General features: G+C 48.0%; 1 protein-coding gene across 3 annotated transcripts; it reads right to left on the bottom strand.

The window, feature by feature from the left end:
• Positions 1–4,150: 4,150 nt before the first annotated feature.
• On the bottom strand, positions 4,151–17,656 carry CORO1B (coronin 1B). Of its 3 annotated transcripts, none has more exons than XM_033159272.1 (11): positions 17,565–17,656; positions 14,935–15,137; positions 14,006–14,128; positions 13,169–13,298; positions 12,827–13,008; positions 9,413–9,532; positions 8,451–8,555; positions 7,683–7,828; positions 7,501–7,558; positions 6,204–6,485; positions 4,151–5,053 (listed from the first exon to the last, which is right to left on the bottom strand). In XM_033159272.1, exons 2-11 carry the CDS (start codon positions 15,133–15,135, stop codon positions 4,925–4,927), a joined length of 1,476 nt encoding a protein of 491 aa, XP_033015163.1. In that variant the 5' UTR covers positions 15,136–15,137; positions 17,565–17,656; the 3' UTR covers positions 4,151–4,924. The 3 variants fall into 3 exon arrangements, with proteins under 3 accessions (XP_033015163.1, XP_033015172.1, XP_033015182.1); XM_033159281.1 differs by lacking the exon at positions 17,565–17,656 and adding an exon at positions 17,274–17,362; XM_033159291.1 differs by lacking the exon at positions 17,565–17,656 and adding an exon at positions 15,439–15,564.
• Between the last annotated feature and the right edge of the window lie 2,804 nt (positions 17,657–20,460).

The raw sequence follows: 20,460 nt of genomic DNA on the forward strand, positions 1-20,460 counted from the left end.
GGGTGGGGGGTGGAGAGATGTGTTTCCTGCCTCTGCTCGTCACCCTGCACAGAGAAAACACTGCAAAGCTATACTTAGCACCTGGTGCAAAGAATCAACTATTTACCTATTCTGGGTACTTCCAACCATTATCAGGCTTAAGCAGAACTTCCCCATTGCACTGATGAGCATCTCTCATTGGGAAGAAAGCCAGAATTAGCTCAAAATCTATTAAGCAAATTTGTTTTCCATGCCAATGTCTGTTCTGCTTTAATTTGGGGGCAGGGGTGGGGAAGAGAGAGATATAAAACGTACCAAATCAAGTACTTTGGACAGCTATCGATGGTTGTCCCACCTTATTCACAAGGCCTTGAGGGCCTATGCTATGTACTGTAGCAGATTCCTATGTTTGTTTGCTCCTCATCTGGGCTTGTACAACAGGAATAAGGACTCCTGGTTGTAAAGGATAGTCCACTGCAGCTGATAAGAGTTTTAAAAAAAGAGTAAAGCACGCTTCCACACCACCTACATCCTGCGAGGACGACGGTGGGGTGGGGTGTGTAATATAGAAGATGTACAGAGGATGCTCGAGAAAACTTTGCAGCTGTTTCCTTGCCCAGGAAAAGTAGAGCCAGGAAGTACTCTCTTCATTTCCACCACTTCATAGCCCTTGCAGTCGTATGGGAAGAGAGAGTGAACACTTTTCTATCCCGTCAGCAGCTTTTGCCTATGCAGAGAGCACAGATCACAAATTCGTACCGCAGTGTGGAGACTTTGCACGCATGGTTTGCATTCACCTTAGAACAACACTATTTCCTGCAGGCTCAGGCAGCAGAGAGGCCTTAATTCAACAGTGCCAACCACAAGTTTCCTGCCACCCCACCCCCAGAACAGCTTCTGCTGCTTGGTCTAGGACAGGAAGAACAGCACACCTGCCACCCGCCACCTACACTCTTCCGGAGAACCTTAATGCGTAGCGGGTACCTACAGCGTGCATGCACTTTGGTAGAAATCATATTGGCTTCTCCAGCAGCCACAAAAGATGTTGCTAGGAGCTGGATGCCCCACAAGCCCAGGAGATTCTCTCTCTGCACATTCAGTGCTTACTGCGGTGGGAGATGGAATGTTTCTGAATTACTTTGTTTTTTTAAAAAAAACAAAAACCTTAAAACTGCTTTTCAGAAAAAGCTCCTAAGGGATCATTCATTTCATTGTGGTATTTTTAAACAGTGGAAACAAACAATAAGTGAGTGTGTGCGTGCGCACATACACACACAGAGTAATGAATATAGCAGTTGATAGGACCGCATAAAAGGCCATTCGGCAGGAGCTAATTCAAACTCAAGGCCTGCCTAAACAATGTGGCCTTCAGCTGCTTGCAAAACGTCAAAGGGAGGAAGCTAGAGATGTATCTCTCGCCCTTCAATAGAGGAGGGAGGTGGAACAGAAACACACACACACCCTCCAGCAGATCTCCCAGGGTAAGCAGAATCAGCTAGTTCTTTAAATTCCCTGAACTGGGCTTGGTTGGAAATACACAAGAAACGAGTGCAGATTAAACAAAGGAGCCCCATGCCTCATGTCACAAGCTCCTGGCGTCAGCACCCTGCATTAGCTGCAGATTCCAAATGCTCATCCAAAGCAGCCCCACGACGTTGCAGCAGTCCAAGCAGGATGTGACCCAGGCATGACTCTTGCAAAACTGGTGCAAGAGTCAAAACAAAATAAAAAATAAAAAAAATCCTTCCAGTAGCACTTTAGAGACCAACTAAGTTTGTTCTTGGTATGAGCTTTTGTGTGCATGCACACTTCTTCAGATACGAAAAGCTTATACCAAGAACAAACTTAGTTGGTCTCTAAAGTGTTACTGGAAGGAATTTTTTTTGTTTTTTTTTGTTTTGACTATGGCAGACCAACACGGCTACCTACCTGTAACTGGTGCAAAGAGTGTTTTACAGGTATGATGTGGCTGTGACCTTGCATGCCTTGATGGGAGAACAGAGAGAGATGTAGGAGGGAATTGTTTGTTTGTTTTTAGCTCCACCCACCTTTGCTCCTGGCCCTGCCCACCAGCGGCATATGGCCCTTGGAAGTTTGCCTAGAAGAGAATGTGGCCCTCAGGCTTAAGAAGGTTCTCTGCCCCAGTGTAGCCCCCATTCTGTCAAGATTTGCCACAAGTCATCAGCTCCACTGTCTCATTGCTCCCAGTTCCATATCAAAGCAAAGACTGAGCTCCTACAAGTGGGCTGCGCTCAAAAAGGCAGGTACCACTTTATGCACCTTAGGCATGCGCCTGTGCACACACAGCTGCAGAACACATTCCTCTTGCACATGCCCAAGGCTGGCTGTTCCAAGCTCAAAGGAGGGATGCACCACTGGAACTGAAGGAAGCAAAGTTCTTTCACTGCCAAGGAGTTTCTTGCAACAAATGCAAGCACTGAGCTAAAGCTCAGGCAGATGCCAGATCAAAAAGGAAGGGGAAGGGAAGGGAAGAGGCAACGGGAGTTGCAGGAGAAAAGCTTCTGTTCATTTGAAAAGGGTCAAAGCACTGTAAGCTACCGGTAACTGAATATGAAAAGCCCCCTAGTGGAGAGTGACAGAAAACATTTCCTTCAGAGACCTATCCTTTTAAGGGTATCGAGAGATATTGCCAAACTAAAACCCAGATTAAACTTGGCTCAGCAACTAAGATAGTGGGAAGTAGCAGAAACCAGAGGGAGCCTGACCTGCTCAAGTCAAAATGCAATTACGAAAGCAAGCCTGTTTCCTATACCATTACCTATCCCTCCTTGAGCAGGGATCTCACCAGGTAAATATCTAGGCTGGCATGTAGTAGTTTATGTGTGAGGGATAGCTCTACCTACAAAATAAAATAAAAAATTCCTTCCAGTAGCACCTTAGAGACCAACTAAGTTTGTTCTTGGTATGAACAAACTTAGTTGGTCTCTTAAGGTGCTACTGGAAGGAATTTTCTATTTTATTTTGTTTTGACTATGGCAGACCAACACGGCTACCTACCTGTAACTAGCTCTACCTACATTCCTCTCTCTTTCCAGAAGAGGGTGGACTTATTTAACCTCCTGCCTCTATAGTGCACACTTCTCCAACCTTGTTCCTTTTTTATTTTTAAAAAGCAAGCTCCATTGCTACACATACACACAAGGATTGTTCCAGTTACATTCAAAAGTAGCAGCAAGCATGCATTTTACCTTGCTTAAAAATCCAGATTATAAGTAACAGGAAATAAGCTTTGTTAGAATTCAAAACAAAAGTGGAGCAGCCAACGAGAAAAGGCCTGAATATTCACACATGTTCAGGGCATGCAAGCCGCTCTGAAACCCAGTATAAACACAGAACAAGCGAGGCAATCTTCCAAATTAAAAAAAAGTGAACATTAAAAGTTCAGGTTGGAAAACCATTGCTTGCTCACACAGACAGCCCTACCTTTCCATGTAAAGTTTGGCTCCTATACCCCTAAAAGCTATATGGCACAAGCAGACACCAATCATTTCCGAACAATGATTTAGAAAGGCTGAAGTTTAAGTGAAGTGTTGTTGTTTTTCCTGCAAGCATCCAACATGACTTGTGTCCTCCTTGGTTTCTTTGGGCAGCTCTAGGTGAGCAGGAAGGGACGTGGGTGGTGCTGTGGATTAAACCACAGAGCCTAGGGCTTGCTGATCAGAAGGTCGGTGGTTCGAATCCCTGCGATGGGGTGGGCTCCTGTTGCTCGGTCCCAGCTCCTGCCTACCTAGCAGTTGGAAAGCATGTCAAAAGTGCAAGTAGATAAATAGGTACTGCTCCGGCGGGAAGGTAAATGGCGTTTCCGTGCACTGCTCTGGTTCGCCAGAAAGCGACTTAGTCATGCTGGCCACATGACCCGGAAGCTGTACACCAGCTCCCTCGGCCAGTAACGTGAGATGAGCGCCGCAACCCCAGAGTCGGACACGACTGGACCTAATGGTCAGGGGTCCTTTTACCTTTACCTTTTTAGGTGAGCAGAAATGCCAGGGCTGTTGCCTGTTCCGCTGTGTTTTTCCACCACGCTAAAAGTGAACCCACATAAAATGGCGGGAAGAAAGCAAATGCTCCAGGAAAAGTCTGCACTTACCCTGAACTCCTGAATTCATCTGTGGGAAGAAGGGAGGCGGCAGCAACAGACTTGTGCACAGAGTTGTGGCTTTATAAAGACTTTTATTTGGAATGAAAATATAGATTATTGAACCTGAACAGTTTCTTTTCGCCTCCACCACCCTCGTATGTTTCGTCAGAACCTGCTTAGCATTTGAGGGCTGGAAGGTGGGGAGAGAGGAGTGGTCCCAGAGACAAGAAACTTAAGGACTGTGACTAGATGGCAGATTTATTTCATAGTCAAGCCCCAATGATCCCATCCATGGTCTCTTTGAAATAAAATAAAATTCAGGCAAGGAAGCAGAAGAATCCTCAACAGGATTCTCAGTGGTCCTAGCAGGGAAAATGGGGAGAAGAGTCCTGGCCCATAGGAGGCACTGGCTTCTAATAAACCGCAAAATCCACCCGCCATGAGAGATTGGGAAGGGGAATCCCAGCCTTCTCTCCGGTGGAAAGCGTGGGCATGTCAGACTGCGCAGTTAGCTAGTCCTGATACATACAAGCTAGCCCCAGCCATGGGAAGGGGACAAGGCCAGAGGGAATCTGGCCAGAATAAGGCAAAGGGACAGATGTGGGGAGACCAGCACATCGCCCCTTGGGTAATACAGGGTGCGGGAGGAGGAGGAGATTTGGTCCGAGACAAAACCCAAGAAACATTCCCAGTAGCAGCAAGAGAGGGCAAGTCCCTGTCTCACACCACAGGGCAGGATGAGGCAGTGTATAAAGGGATTACTGGCAGCTCAAAAAAAGGTGAAGCGTTTAAGAAGATCCATGTTGGTGAGGTCTCCTCCGCGGGGAAAGCCCCACCCCACCCCTCCTAGACATCGCCGTTCTCTATGCGGCTCAGCTGCTCCTCTAGCCGCACAATGCGCTCGCCCTGCGCAGCCACAAGCGCCCGCAGTGACGCCACTTCACGCAGCACTTCTTCAATGACCTGCCTGCCGTCCTGCAAAGAAGAAGAAAACAGGGTCATGCTGCTCTTCCCAACGGGATCCCAGCTGCTCAGCTCAAAATCACCCCGTGACCTGTACTCTTGGGACCAGTGGGACTTGTGCCTCTTCTCCCTCCCCCAGTGCATGTGTGAGAGGGAGTGCACCATGTATGCGCACACACATGTTGGGGGGAAGGGAGGAAGAAAGCAACATTGGCAAATGCTTGGTCAACACATGCACACACGCAGTGGAAAGAAGCAGGCTATTAGACATCCAAAGAAAGAAATCCTCAGCAGACTGACTTCATAGGATCTGTTCAATTACGAACAGCCTGGCATTCAGGTTAAAAATGCCCCAAAGCATCCTTGTCCTTGACAAATTGCTCAGTAGCCGCAGACAGCCAGGAATTCCACACAGATGCCTGAGTGGGCTAGCAAAGAGCAGAGCATGGATCATCCTGTTCCTCCTCTGCCAGTCTGCTTAGAAGAAGACATTTTTCATTTTTTCCCCTATCTGCCTCTGTTTCCGGGCTGGCTATGGAGGAGATGGCATCCTTTCCCCTGCAGATAGCATGGAAATGCAGATGGCTAGCTGATTAGCAGGATAGTGGAACGTTAAGGAAAGTTCTGCTGGATCCCAGCATCCTGTGCACAAGTGAAGCCTGAGCACAGGAGCCCTCTCCTCTCCTTTCCAGCAACTGGCATTCAGAGGCATCCTGTGCCTGAAGGTGGAATATAGCCTTACCCTCCACGGATTTGCCTAAAGCCACTCACACCGGTAACCTTTGTAGGCTCATTTGCTCTCTATGGGAAGCCCACTTTCTAACCACAGCCTCTAGTCAAGCCCTACTGGCTTTTCTCCAACAACTGAAATTGGATGACTTCTCCAAAACTACAAAGGATTTGCATTATTATTATTATCATCATCATTAGAGAGAATGCTGGAGAGTGAACAATGGACATGCAGACCTTCTCCTCCATTCTCCCTCCCCAAGGGACATCAGAATCCTGTTCTGCTCCTTGCATTTGGATCTAACCCGCATCTACACCCACCCACACCCCAGCTCAACCGCTCTGCAACCTTCCGAGGGACGACAAAGAAGCACCAATCAAACAAGCCACCCACAGAACCCCCCCCCCCGTTCCGGCGCAGCCCTGCACATACCCCACTGGCAGTGCTGATGCTAATGGCAGGCATGGCAGCAGACTGAGACATGGCACTGGGGTGTGTGGCACTCAGCCCGGCGCTGGGGGCAGCAGCGGGGCGGCTCTCTTGCAGCAAGCTCCTCCGGCTGACTTTGAGGTCACGCTGCTTGGTGGGCACGTAGGCTTCGCGCAGCGAGATCAGGATGGGCCCCGCCGTCTTCCCTGCCACCCATTCCTCGGCTTCCATGGTGGCTTCTGGCCCAGCTGTGTCTGGGTACAAATCATCTTGGAACAAATCTGACTGCAGAGAGAGAGAGAAAGAAAGAGGGCAGTGTTAAGAGCCTGGGGCGATGTGGAACAGTGCTGCTTCCTCCCCCCCCCCCCACCCCATGGGATGTACAAGGTAAAACACTCAACAAATTCGCTGTTTCAAAATTTACAATTCTCAGTCTCCACTTTATATTGGCCTATCTTACAGAGCAGTTTTAAAAGAAGAAACAGATAGCGTGCTTTGAGTAACACGCTATTTAACTGTCAAGCAGTAGCCTAATTATTAAATCCACATAGTTTCAAAGCTAGACAGGGGCACAGATCCAAAATTCTACGCAATGAAAACAGGCATATGTATGAAGTTCGAGACCTGAACACTGGAGGGATTTGCTTAATAATAATTTTATTATTTATAACCCATCCATCTGACTGGGTTGCCTCAGCCACTCTAGGCGGCTCCCAACACATTAAAAATAATAATAATAAAACATCAAACATTAAAAACTCCCCAATACAGGCCTGCCTTCAGATGTCTTCTAAAAGTTGCAAAGGTATTTAATGCTTATGTAACGCCCGGCTTGGTTTAAAGGCAAGTAAAGCACACACAACCGTCAAATGGAGAAAAAAAAATGCTTCTGATCATGGAAGGAACAGTGTTGAAATGGCAACGGTTCCAGCATATGACTTTAGAAGATCCTTCTGGCCAGCTGGAAACCAGAGGGGAGAAAAGCACTGGATGGAAATACCAAGCTACACCTTCAAAGGGACACGACCACCTGTCCCAATGGCCAGAACTGAAATGCTCACAACCTTCCAGGGTATATGAGGTTATGTGTGATTCTCCTGTCAACTTGCTGGGTGAACACAGCAGTGGCAACAGCCCCATGGATTAATATTTCAAGATTCTAATGCGGAACCATCAAGCCACCCACAAACAGGTTGCTTGGTCCCGAAACAGCAGCAAGGGAAGCCCCTGCCCCCGTCCCTTGTAGCTTAAGCAGCAGTTTCTTGAAAAAGTAGGCTAGCCCCCACTATCAAACACCCACCTTCCTTGGCACAGTCATGATAATGGGCTCACACTTGCGTTCGTGGAGTTTGTAAAACCTGCAGAAACACACCAAGAGAGAAAGATTGAGGCACAGGCAGCCAGGCAAGACTACCGGTTCTTTCACTGGTGTCACACACACACACACACACACACACCCAGCCCCAGCATTATTCAGAATACCTGGCAATCTCACACTTGTTGACATCCAGACCCCGTTTGGGCATCCATCCCATGCCACGCTGGGGTTCTTTGCTAGTGAATGTGTTCAGGAAGTGGATGTAGGGGGCTTCTGCCGTGATCTCGAAGTATCGGATGCTGGAGTCACCCTGGAAGGGGGAGAGGGCGAAAAGGATGCACACAGTGTTACTATGCCTACCGAGGACGTTGCGATGCTTGGCATCCCTTGGCATACCACTTCCCTCCCGAGCACTTTGCTTTCAGTGGGACAGACTGGCTGAGGAAGAGGGGCCAAGGGAATACCCACCTTCAGAGAGAGGGTACAAACCCAGAGTTCTGGAACCCCAAGAAGCCAGCTTTGCACTTTAACCGTCTTATACGGAAGTCAGACCCTGGAGTCCACTTAGTTCAGTATTCTCTACAGCAGCTTTTCCCCAACCTGACGTCCTCCAGACATTGGTAAGACTCCAACTACCATCAGACCCAGCCAGCATGGGCTGTGGTTAGGGATGATGGGAATCGTAGTCCAAACCATCTGGAATACACCAGGTCAGGGGCATCTGGCTTGCAGGGACTGACTGCAGGTGTCTTCTTTTGCCCTATTTGCAGATGCCAGGGACTGAAACGGGAACCTTTTCCTTTTTTATTTTACTTTATTTATTGAATTTATATACCGCCCTATACCCGAAGGTATATTAAACTGCAAGCTGTCAAATGCAGACTCTGGTTTTAACTTAATTTCACTAATTTCTGCTTAGTAGGAAAGCATACCTTGCCACAGACATACACAACGTTGGTGTCCGGGTCATAGAAGGGAAGAAGGGCCCCATTGCTTGAGTCCAGCTCTTGCAATGCCATGGGCTCCTCCAGATTCTCCTGCAAAAACAGAAAGGCACAGGTTACAGATCTCCTTGTTCAAATGCTATCCTTCACACCATCACAATCTTGGGGAGGAAGGCAGCAGGGCCACACCTACCATCCATCCTGACACCAGTCACTTGAGAGCAAGAGGGGAGTGTGCGCCATATGCCCATGAACCCACCGAGATTGAAAACCCTGCATGGTTAAGACCCTAATTGAGGGGTGGTGTAAGGTTTTCAGTGGCTGCTCATGAGTAACCAGACTGACTCCGAGGCTTCTAAAACTAGGTTTCTTTATTGTGCAAATATATACAGTGCAGCAACAAAAAAAAACCTCCAGCTCATCCTTCGGCAGAGTCCGGGAATGACCCCTTCCGGTTCTTTGCCCAGCATAAAAGTTGTGGGATGCGGAACCCCCGCCTACCCCCTCTGCGTCTTTCCCCCCTGCACAAGTGGGGAGACGGAAGAGGTGCCTCCCCTCCAGCCTCTGCTTGGTGGTGGGCTCTCTCTCCCTGTCAGAGCCCAGTCCCATCTCTTCCTCCCCACTAGAGGGATCACTGCTTTCCCCACTGGATGAATTGCTCAGCAGTTGAGGCGGGGGCTCGCGATACTGATAAAGCCCTGGCAACTCCTTGCCTTGCGGCGAGGGCAGCCCCCTGACAGGTGGGGACAAGCCTATGTGCACAAAGCAGTCTCTCCTCAGATGTTGCCTCTCGCCTCTCAAACACATGGAGTTCAACAGGAGTTCTTTGCTCAGGACAAGAGACCCTGAACACACAGAGAGAACTTACACACACACACACACACCACCACCACCACCACATTCCAGCAGTACAGCACACACCTCGCTCCCAGGTCCACCTTCCCACTCACCGGGTCCCAGAGTGCCAGCTGCCGTTCACTCATACGACTGAAACCGGTCGTGAAGATCTTCCCATCCGCTAAGAAAATGGCCCGCATAGGGCGTGCCCCGTCATGGGCTTTTTCCTTCTCCTGAGGAGCAAAAAAAAAAAAAAAGGGGGTAAGATGTGGGGAATTCAAGAGGTGAAGCAGCAGGCAGGCTTTGCTATACTGCAGCACAAATGCGGGTTTTGCTCCCATATCTGCTATGCTGGATCCGAACTACAACAGGAGAGTCACTCATCTGAGTTTACATTCCCCCTAAAACCACGAGCGCCTTTCCACAGGGTCAGACTGTGCCTGGCCCTCAGCAGCTCATTCCACCCGACTCCAGAGGAAGATAAGTTGAGGTGTCTTGTATGCAGAAGGGTCTGAGATTCAAATCTTAGGCACCTCCAGTTAGGAGGGCCTCTCACCGCAGGGCTGAGAGACTCGTTCTGAGAGCCACTGCTGTAGTCAGTGCAGGCAACATGGGGCTGAGCAGACAAAGGGTATGATCTGGAGTCTAAAAAGGCACGGTGTTCAGATATGCAAAGGCATTTGAGGTGTCTGTGTGTTCTTTTAACAGCAGCAGAATTTAAAAGCCTGGCAACCTCTCCCAATGTAGTGCTGCAATGAATGGAAGAACTACATCTGGGGACTTCTGGTGAAGCGCCATACTAGCCGGTCGGGAGAAGCCCCAGCTCTGGGGAACTCCGACGCTGTCAGGGAAGGGGGAGCCGTAACTGCGATACGGCCCCTGAAAAAACTTCAGGAAGATTGTCCTGAAGTCGTGGGGATCCGGCGAGTACCCTTCGCGCCTCCCTTACTGGGCATCCTAGCCCAAGAGATTCCAAAAGGTGATAGAACTTTATTTATGTATGCCACAACAGCAGCTAGAATTTTGATAGCTAAGAATTGGAAGACAGAAGAAATACCAACGATTGAAGAATGGCAGATGAAAATGATGGAGTATATGGAGCTCGCTGAGATGACCGGGAAACTTTGTGACCGGAGGGATGACGCGGTGGAAGAAGAGTGGAAGAAATTTAAATTGTATCTTAAAAATCATTGTATGATTGAAAATTAGATATAATTTGGAAGAAAAGATAGACTGTAGATTTAAAATTTGGTTAAGTGTGTGGGAACTGTGAGAAATGAGTTAAGATATTAGATAAGATTAATGATTTTTTATAGTAAAGTAAGATATTTAAAGATGGTAAGAAGTTACTAAAGATGATTGACAAGGAAAGCAAGAAGTGGAGATGAGAGGATGTCAAGATACAATGTAAAGGATAGAGGTTAGTGATAATAATATGTTTTTTCTTTTTCTTCGTTTTTAGGTTTGTTTTCTTTTTTATGGTTGTATTGTTTTGTATTTGTTTGTTTTATTGTTGTTTTTTTGGAATATATATATATATATATATATATATATATATATATATATATGGAATAACTACATCTGTTAAAACTACTTACGGCCATGTTGCTATTGACAGAGGAATCCCACTCCAAAAAGGCCGTAAGTTAGAAAGTCAATACTTTTCTATCAACCCGGATAACTTCCCAATATCATCTCCTCCACACACACCCCAACCCCCCCCTCAGAATCAATCCACTCTTGGTGCATTGTTATATATGGCTATACTGCTTAGATGTATTTATGCTGCACTTGGGGCTGCTGCCTCAGCTCACTTTGACCCCAAACCCCACCTTCCCACCACCCCATTGCCAACTCCCTTCCTTTACACCTCACCCCAACCCACCCATCCCCACGTTCCCTTTACCACTGTCAACACTGGCAGTGGGGAGGGAATGAAGGGGAGAACGTTTCCCCCCTCTTCGTTCCCCCCACTGTCTCAGCCAGGAGAAAGGAGCCTTCATTTTAAAATACAGGCTTCCTTCTCTCAGCAGCAAAAGGTGGATGAAGAGAAGGACTTTCCCCGCCTTCAGTTCCTTCCACCTGGCAAGTGGCTGTGGTGATGTTTTAACTTGAGTATTCATGTGCCCTCGTTCGCCAGCATGACGACAGATGAGAGCAAATATAGCATAGAGATACGTTATTTTGAAATATTACTTCCCTCTTAAAATAACCCTTTTATATTAAAAAAGTTAACCCATTTTCATCCCTTCTTCAGGTTCCAGATCAACCTACGTAGGAGAAGGGAAAGGAAGGAAGAGGTTGGGCCTCAGAGGTCACAACTCATTTAAATGATATACATGCCTGAGTCTCAAGCTAGGAACAGCAGGGAGATCTGGGGAAGCAATCTCACAGATAACACCAATTTAATCATTTCCCAATCCTATACAGCACTGCCACTTTATATATAGTCACATACCAAAACTGGGGGCTTACCGGTAGTTGGAAACACCTGTGAATTGATTTCTCAATAATATTACAGAAACAGACCTGGGAAATGCTTATGCATTATCATTGACAGCATGGTCAGATTCCTGAGACGCCTGATGAGAAGCCCTTATTAATTCTCATAAAAGGCTTGGGAGGGAGAGGTGGGTGAAGCCTCAGAGGGATCTGATGAGGATTCCAGAACAGGTGTGGCTCTCCAGATGTTTCTGGATTATACCATCCCCGACTATCAGACGAGCTCTCTGGGGCTGAAGGGAGTTCACCCTTGTTTCACAGCTTCTCTCTGCATAGATCCCCTGCTTCTGCTCCCCTATTTAGCATAATCTTATCAACCTCCTGCCTCCTTCCCTCCTGAACATTTTGCCATTAGCACAGTGTTCCCTGCATAGCAAAGATGACACCGCTTTGAACTCTTGCTGATACGTGCACACGCACATGTAAATTCATTTACTTGATCTGAAAATGTGCATAACTTGCTCTACCGAAAATGAAAGTGCAAAGTATGGTTTTTGCCGGTTGTGAAATTTAGATTCATCGTAAGCCAGCTCCTCTGCCTAGAGCACATTTCATATGCGGTCTTCATCTTAAATTAAAATTAGGCTTCTCCAAGCACTATCCAATAAGCAATATAAACACTGTCACGCATCAGAGCCTTATAGATAGCCCACTAACATGTGAACTACATAAAGATCAGCACTACTGAGAGCTAATTAACCCAGGAGGCAAAGCGTGAGCTTCCCATCACCAAATTACTGCACGGTCAAAGCAGCGCAGGTCACATCTCAAGCGTGAGCCTTGCAACCAAGCTAGAAAAGGGGACTAGGGAGGCACAAACCACAGAGAGATACCACCGCTCAGACAACAGGACAGGGAGCACTGACTGTGGCCCAAACACATCCCACTACAACATCCCAAAACACAAAGGGGAGTCCCTTTGACTTGCAGAATGACCAGGAAGTAATAGATTGCCTAAGAGAGGGAACACTCATGTAAAATACACAGACCAGAACCAAAAAGCTTCAAAGGAGGGAGAAACATACCGCTACAACCTGCCCACGCCGAGGGTCAATGATGCGCACACTTTTATCCTTGCAAGCCGAGCAGAAGAGGCTGCCGTCACGGTTCCAGCTGACATTATAAATGAGGTCAGGATGCAGATCTTCCAGGCGGTAAAGCTCTTCAGTTGTGCCCACGTTCCACACGATCACCACGTTGTCACAGCCTGGGGAGAAAAGGTGCTCATTGGAAGAGGTTTGCCACAGAGTTCTGTGTTAGGCTGCCCTTAACTTTGGGTCTCAACCACCCCAGCATGTAAGTTTGCAGCCAGATGTTCTCCACTTTTATTTTGCCTCTTACTCCACCACCACCACCACAGATGGTACCTGCACTAAGGAGGACGTTGCGGGCAGTTGGATGCCAAGTGATGATGCCCACACGCTTAGAGTGCCCTTCTAGAACAACCACTGGCTCCGTCAGAGGCAGTGTCAATCCATTATCGGGAATCTGCCATACCTGAAAAGAAAGATGGGAGTGAAATGGCTCAGCCGGCAAAGCATTTTCGTCTGCTCCGATCCTGTCACCAGTGGCACAGCCTCCCACAAAACCTCGCTCTCCCATCATCCCGACCCAAACACCAAACAACATCCAGCCACCCGTGGGGGGGATACACTCTGGCTTTAGCTTGCTCCACACCAAAGGGTCTTTCTCCTGATCCCATCATCCCACATTCTGCAGGTACCATCTTGCTTCTTGTGTCTACAGCCCAGCTAACAGTTCTTCCGTCTGAATTCTTTGCCCTGTGCATTGTAACAAAACACGTTTACATATGCAGACTTAAATTTGCCTAGTATAGTCTGCCTCTGCTAAATAATCATGATAAGAGACCACTGGGGCAGTGAACAGGCCTCCCCGCCCTGCTGCTGAAAATCTTGCTCAGCTATCCTGCCTGTACACACGTAACAAACTTCAGAGAGTCTGTGCTTTCAAGCCTTCACAATCTGAAGGACTAGAAATTTGCTTTAAAAATAGAATTTTCAAATGCACAGCATGCTGAATTTGCCACTCAATATTTTGACTGCTTGATTCATTAATATGTACAGCCCCAACCTTCTGTATATATTTAGCCAAGAGCATGGCTACAGGTGAGGCCCCCCTTCTCTCTCTCTCTCTCTCTCTCACACACACACACACACACAGTCCTTTTACCAGCTGCCCCTCACCATAACAGTGCAATCCTCAGAGCCACTAGCGATGACGTTATCATTGTGCGGGCACCAGTCAATGTCCAAAACAGGTCCTGTGTGCCCACACACCGTAGGGTAAGACTTATCAATGCGTCCAGTCTGGGGAAAAATAACCAAAGGGGACAAGATTCATCAGGCAGTTCCTTCCAGGCTCCTCAAAGCCACTATCCTGTTTCCTGTCCCAAATTTCCCTCTTTGCCTCAGCAGTCCCAGTACAACCCCTCTGTTCCATCCCTCAGTACCCATAAAATATTATGTGCTCAAAGACACAAAACACACGATAGGAGAAGAAGCAGGAGAAGGAATGATATATTGAGACCCAAGTTTGAATGTTGCAAGATTAAGGACAGATAAAAGAAAGTACTTCTTCATGCAGTGCAGAATTAAAATATGGAACTCTCTCCCACATGAGGCAGTGGTGGCCACCAACCGGGATGACTTTAAGAAAGGATTAGACTAATTCAGGGAGGACAAAGCTAACAATGGCTACTAGCAATGGTGGCTATGCTCTGCCTCCATAACCGGAGGCCATATGGAAACCGCAGGAGGGGGAGAGTGCTCTTGTGCTTGGGTCCTGCTTGCAGGTTTCCCACTGTGAGAACAGGATGCTGGACTAGATGAGTCACTGGCCTGATCCAGGAAGCCTCTTTTTATGAGTTGAGGAATTCTTAGGGTCAGTCAACCTTGTGCACATCTTCCCTATTCCTACTCCCATCTAGTGACATCCCCAGTACAGTACTTAAAGAGTATTAGGGTTGGGAGGGACTTCAAAATGTCATCTAGTCTAACCTTCTGCTGACGCAGGAAATCTGTGGCTGGCGCCACCCCCAATGGTCACTGGCTTCTGCTTAAGAACCTCTAGCGAAAGCAATCCCAATGCTTCCCAAGTCAGTCTGTTCCCTCACCTTCTGTAGTGGGAGTACCATGAAGGCCCCTCCTCCACTGGCCTCTATAATCACAGCCACAAACTTGGGGTTGACAGCGCAGAAAGTGCTGTCCCAAGTGACTCGCGACACCCGGATGTCATCGTAGCACTGGTCATTCTTGACGGGCTGCCCAAAGACGTGGCGGAATTTGCTCTGGCGCACAACCTTTCGGAAGGACATGGCTGCAGAGAGAAGAAAAGCGATACACCTTTAGGATCTCGCAGGCTGTCTCACGCACAACGCTCCCCAAGGGCGATGCTGCAATATGATTTCTAATAGGATTGCAATAAGGTTGTTCAGAAATGTGGAGCAGGAATCAAAGGAATTTGGCAGAGCTGCCGCACAGATTGCAATCACTTCACTTGCTGAAGATGTTGCAAGTCCGACCTCTTTCGACAATAAGCAGGAAGCCTCGGGTGCTCTTGATCAAACTTGGACGCCCCCACCCCCAACATTCATATTTCCCTCTATATACATAAATACCTCTCTGCAATCAGGCTCTCGGCAGCTCTACATTTTTGGCCTCCATACAAATTTTTGCACTCCAGCTCATTTTATAATTGACAGCTCACATTTTCTCTGTGCTTTGCTTCTGTGTATAGGCAATAGTCACATGCAGAGGCTCATTGATGACTACCAGTGGCCTCTGGCTGGATTATTTGCCACTTGTTGTCCTGTTTCAATCGCTGCCAGGCTATCGTCTAATATCCAACCTCCTTTATTACGGGAGGGTGGGTTTCTACCTCGATTTGGCTTTACGCGGGTGGGAGGGAAACACAGCAGAAGAGGGAATTAGCAGCTTTCTCTTTTATGAATCCTGCAGTAGAATCCCAGCTTCATTCCAAACACTTGCCCTTTCAATAGATGTGTGCACACCGTAAATCAAAAGATACAGTGCTCTACACAATCTGGTACACAGACTTTGCTATCCCAATTCTTTGGTTTACATGTGAAATGCCAGAAATAAAAATACACTTACAAGACCAGAATACATACCCACCCCAATGTCACCCCTGAAAAGTGGCAGGCCAAAATCACTGAAGTTAAAACCCCTTGGTGTAATTAATCAAAAGGCCCCATCAAGGCCTATCTATGGATGACTGACAGAGGACATTCAGCAGTCAGTCTCAAGAGACGGGAAATGCACTGAACTTCCTGTCGCCTTATATAGACGTGTTTTTCATGGAAGCAGTGCCCACCAAAAGCAAAATTCAGCCTGCTGCTTCAACACTTGATCAGAGTGAGACTAAACAAAAACCTTTAAGGCTAGAAGCAAGCATTTAAAAGCTCTGCAACCACAGCACACAACCCTTATAGTAAAGGGAATCAATCCATTTAAGCACAAGTTCTGTTTCAAGCACACAGTTGTAAGACTTTTGGGGAGATGGGGTAGGAACTACCATCCGCACCCAGCCGCTTCCGCCTTCAGGTTTCAGTGGCAGCAGCCCCACCCACTACTCCAAACTGTAACCAGGTGTGACTCAAAGCCACAGGAGAAAGTTCTCTTAGGGTGGTTCCTGTGAGAATGGCCGATGACAGAGGACTCAAGAATGGGCTAGCCTTGTTTATTCTTCTGCGCAGCCAGGAAAACTTTGGAGGAAGACAGAAAGGTGCAGAAAAATTGGCCGGATGCTACCTAACGTCAGCGAACCAGAACTTCGAACCCAGGAGTCTTCCTGTTTTGGAGTTTGGGGAACAAAAGGAGGCAGGGGGATGAAAATGACACAAAGCAAGAACTTGAGAAAAGCAATGGGTTCAGGGTTGTTGTTGCGTGCACACACGCACACACACGCACACACTCCTTTCCTCGGGAAAGGAAGTGTTTCCCGAAAACTCATTTCCCGCAAGAAACAACCCCACAGGGAAATGGTTAAATCACAGCACAGTTGGTCCCCTGAAGCCGGATGTGCAGCTGAACGTTTTGCAACCAAAGCGCAGCTGTTACTATTGGACGAAATGGGGCCAGAAGAATCCAGTGCAAGGAAGGTGTGGCCCCACCAGCGCTTACCTGGAGCATACCCTACCTTCCTGCAAACTACAACATACCCTTTTAAAGGGCCATGGCATTATACAAGCCTTGCTGGGGCGAGGGGAGTGACCTGACGGGGTACTTTTTCAATAGGGAAAAGCAACTCTGCTGGGGCTTAGCCCCAGAAGCTATTGAATGCTAGCGGTCGAGCCCGATGGCACAGACATAGCCAAAGGGAGCCTCTGAGCACGTACAAAGTGCTTTCCCTCCCCCTGGCACCGAGGAACCGCTCCCTTATACATGCATTTTGGTTTGCATATAAGCAGCAAGCTCTCGATCTAGAAAGTACCGAAAGGGAAGCTGGGGAGGCGGGGTGGGGAAATTGCCGTCCCTTCCCGTTCCCGGCACCGGAGAGGCAAATGCACAGCAGCAGGGCGGGACTCTCGGGAGGCGGGGGCGCAGAGGAACAGCAACCGAGCTGAGTCTGGCGAAACCGACGCCTCCGCCTCTTCCTCCTCTCTTTAGCCTGCCTGATTCCCCGCTCTTCCCGCCCGGGAAGCGCCTCCGGGCCCGGCTCTCTCCGCTTCCCCTCTCCCTACCCGCAATCCCCGCCGAGCTTCACCCGCCCACCGCCACTCACCGGCTGGGGAGGACGGGGGCGACCGCAGCAGCCTCTCCCTTGCGCGCTGCCCAGGGCGGTGCAAGCGGCTGCGGGGAGGGAGGGAGCAGCAGAAGCAGGAGGAGGAGGAGGAGGAGGACCCGGGCTGGGCTGGGCTCTCGGCGGCTACAGGAAGTGACAGCAGCAGCGGCAAGGGCAGGCCGAGGAAGCTTCCTTCCCCGCGCCCAGTTCACCTGCCTTCGGGGCTGGGAGAGGAGAGGCGAGGCGAGGGGAAGGGCCGCTTCTGGGGTCAGCGGCCGGCCACGCACCCTGGCGCGCGCCAAGGGCTGCCTGCCCGGGCAACACCCGCCGCAACGGGACGGGGGAGATAGGCCGGGTCGGGCCGAGCCGAGGAACTGCCGCCGCCGCCGCTGCCGCTTGTCTTGGCGCGCAATTTCCAGGCTGCCAGGGTGGCGCAAGAGACTCTGCGCAGAACTCCGCCAGCATGGCGTTTATCGACGGCGAGGCCGCCCGGGGCTTCAGTGGAGGAGAGAGTGCCTCTGAGCATGCGCTGAGTGCATCTCTGCTTTCCCAGCCGGGAGTAACCAAACTGTGAAGGGAAGGCGGGGATTTTTTGAGGAGGTCTCCTTTGGGGGAATTGTGGGCGTCGGGACCGCTTTTCTTGATGAGAAACTTGCTCCTAGTGATGTGAAAGTTACCTTAGGGTGGTGGGAGGCTATAAAGCCTCTCAGGCCAGGGACGGGGCCACCCTCTCATTCTTTGTAGAGTGGGCTGCGCATAATATAATGTAAATGACTGAGATCGCATACAGTCGCATCATTTCCTTTGACTCGCATGGCGCAGACTTTTAAGCCTGCCAGTTCCGTGTCGGCCGGTGCGTGGAAGGTGCCTGAGCTTTGCTCTATTCTGACCCCGCTGGTGTGGACTGTCCTGAACTGTACTTGGAAGGAGACACGCAACTGCTTCAGGCAGGATGGGCTTGTTCAGAATTTATTGCAGTTCTTTATATAACCCCGTCAATGTACACCAGGCATTAAGAAAGAAAACACAACAGAAAAAGTTCCCTGGCCCAAAGAGCTTACATTTGATTTTGAATGTGAAGCCAGTGGTTGTATTCCAATGCTCGCTTGCCTGGGAGTAAGTCTCATGGAACTCAGTGGGGCTTTCTTCTGAGTAGACACATAGGATTGCCCTGACAAGTGAAAGGGATGAATCAGGAGGCAAATAGGAAGAAGGGATGGATTTTGGACCCCATCCCAGTAGAGGGGTAGGTAAGAGGGGCGTGGCACCACCAACCTCAGACTGCTCTTAGCCAGCTCCCACCTGCCTGTCTGTCATCCTCCTTACAACCTTTCAGGGAGTGGCACAGCCTATCAACCTCCTCCTCCTCTATGGTATCAGTGTTGCCTTTTGTAGAACTCAGCAGGGGGCAGGATGGGGACAAAGCTGGAATTAGTTGACTCAGCTTGTCCTTGACCCTAGCTTCCAGCCTTCTGCCCCATCAGTCCCAATAGGCACCAGGTCTTTGCAAATAATCCTGACCTTTGCAGGGACTGAAGACATTTATTGAGATTCAACTAAGTTTTGCTCAGAGTAAATGCATTGGAATTAATGTTCAATGGGTCTAATTTGTGTAAAAAAGTTAGTTGACTGCCACTCTTGATCTCCCCTGGGCTCGGGATGTATGCTTGGTAAACTGCTTCCTCTGTGAATCTGTATGTTATCAGAGGTGGGTCAGTTGTAAATACCACAAAACAATTTTAAGTTTATGACTGGGATCTCTGTTGCATGAATTAGAGCACAAACAATTTATGCATATTAAGTTTGTGTAGTGTTATGACAATATGTATTATCTGTATTAGTTCCAAAAATGTCAACAGCTGGATGCTCCAGTTTGAAGCTCAAATGCATGAAAAACTGTTGCCAAAAAAAAGAACTAAACCAACCAATTGAGGAAGCTTATATGGTTGATAAGGACTTTGCTAAATCTATCTATCTATCTATCTATCTATCTATCTATCTATCTATCTATGTAAACTGTCCATGTCCGTTGGTTTCCACTTTTCACCGAAACCGTTTGAGCAACAGCAATGAAATTTGGACACAACGCCACATGCCACTATGAGGTGTTCCTAGCTACATGGGGTATACAAATGTCACACCTACGCAAGGTTAAAAAAACCTTTTTGGACCTCAAAACTCAGCCAGCAGACCCTGCCAGGCATGCTGGGAAAAGAACCAACAGGAGAGGTAACAAAACATTGCCCTCACATGGACAACTATATGTTGCATGTTCAAGAGTTGGAAAAGCAGAAAATCTCCATATCTTAACAAACAATGGAAAAACAAAAAACATTGTCTACCAACAAGTATTATAATATTCTACAAAGTACTACCTTAAACTGTCTCTATCCTTTCTTCAAAATCTCTATCAAAAAGTATTTGAAAATTATTAAACTTTGAAACATCAACTACCTTAATCCTTTCTTCCTAATTTCACACACATAGCCACAGCAGCATGTGGCCGGGCCAGCTAGTCCTCTATATTTTTGTTACATTCAACTTATTAAAGTAACACATGCAAGAGAGATGCATTGCAAACATCTCAGAAGTAAGCCACCCTGTGTTCAATTGGACTTACTCCATATTTAGTTACTTAAACATTTCACTTTTTTACATAAGGCCTTCCCAGAAACAGGAAGCTTCCCCATTACCTCTAGGGCTATTATCATAAAATTGCAGTAGATTAGCTAATATGTATTTGTGGAGATTGCTCAATTAAAAATACGTTGCCATATTTTGTACCATGTTCTGCCTAGAAGGAAATTGGATGAGAAAATGATGCAAAACAGGAATGGTCTATTTAAAAGAGTCATCACCTATCCGACAAGGAGGGAAAGGTTACACTGAAAGTTGC

This window comes from Lacerta agilis, chromosome 1, assembly GCF_009819535.1.
Source record: "Lacerta agilis isolate rLacAgi1 chromosome 1, rLacAgi1.pri, whole genome shotgun sequence".
NCBI classification, from domain to species: Eukaryota; Metazoa; Chordata; class Lepidosauria; order Squamata; family Lacertidae; genus Lacerta; species Lacerta agilis.

Coding starts and splice junctions, on each gene's coding strand:
- CORO1B (XM_033159272.1), bottom strand. CDS start 15,135: ATGTCCTTCCGAAAGGTTGTGCGCCAGAGCAAATTCCGCCACGTCTTT. Junction 7,829..8,450: donor TTGTGTATGTCTGTGGCAAG/GTATGCTTTCCT, acceptor TCCCCCTTCCAG/GGTGACTCCAGCATCCGATA. Junction 6,486..7,500: donor TCATGACTGTGCCAAGGAAG/GTGGGTGTTTGA, acceptor CTCTCTCTGCAG/TCAGATTTGTTCCAAGATGA.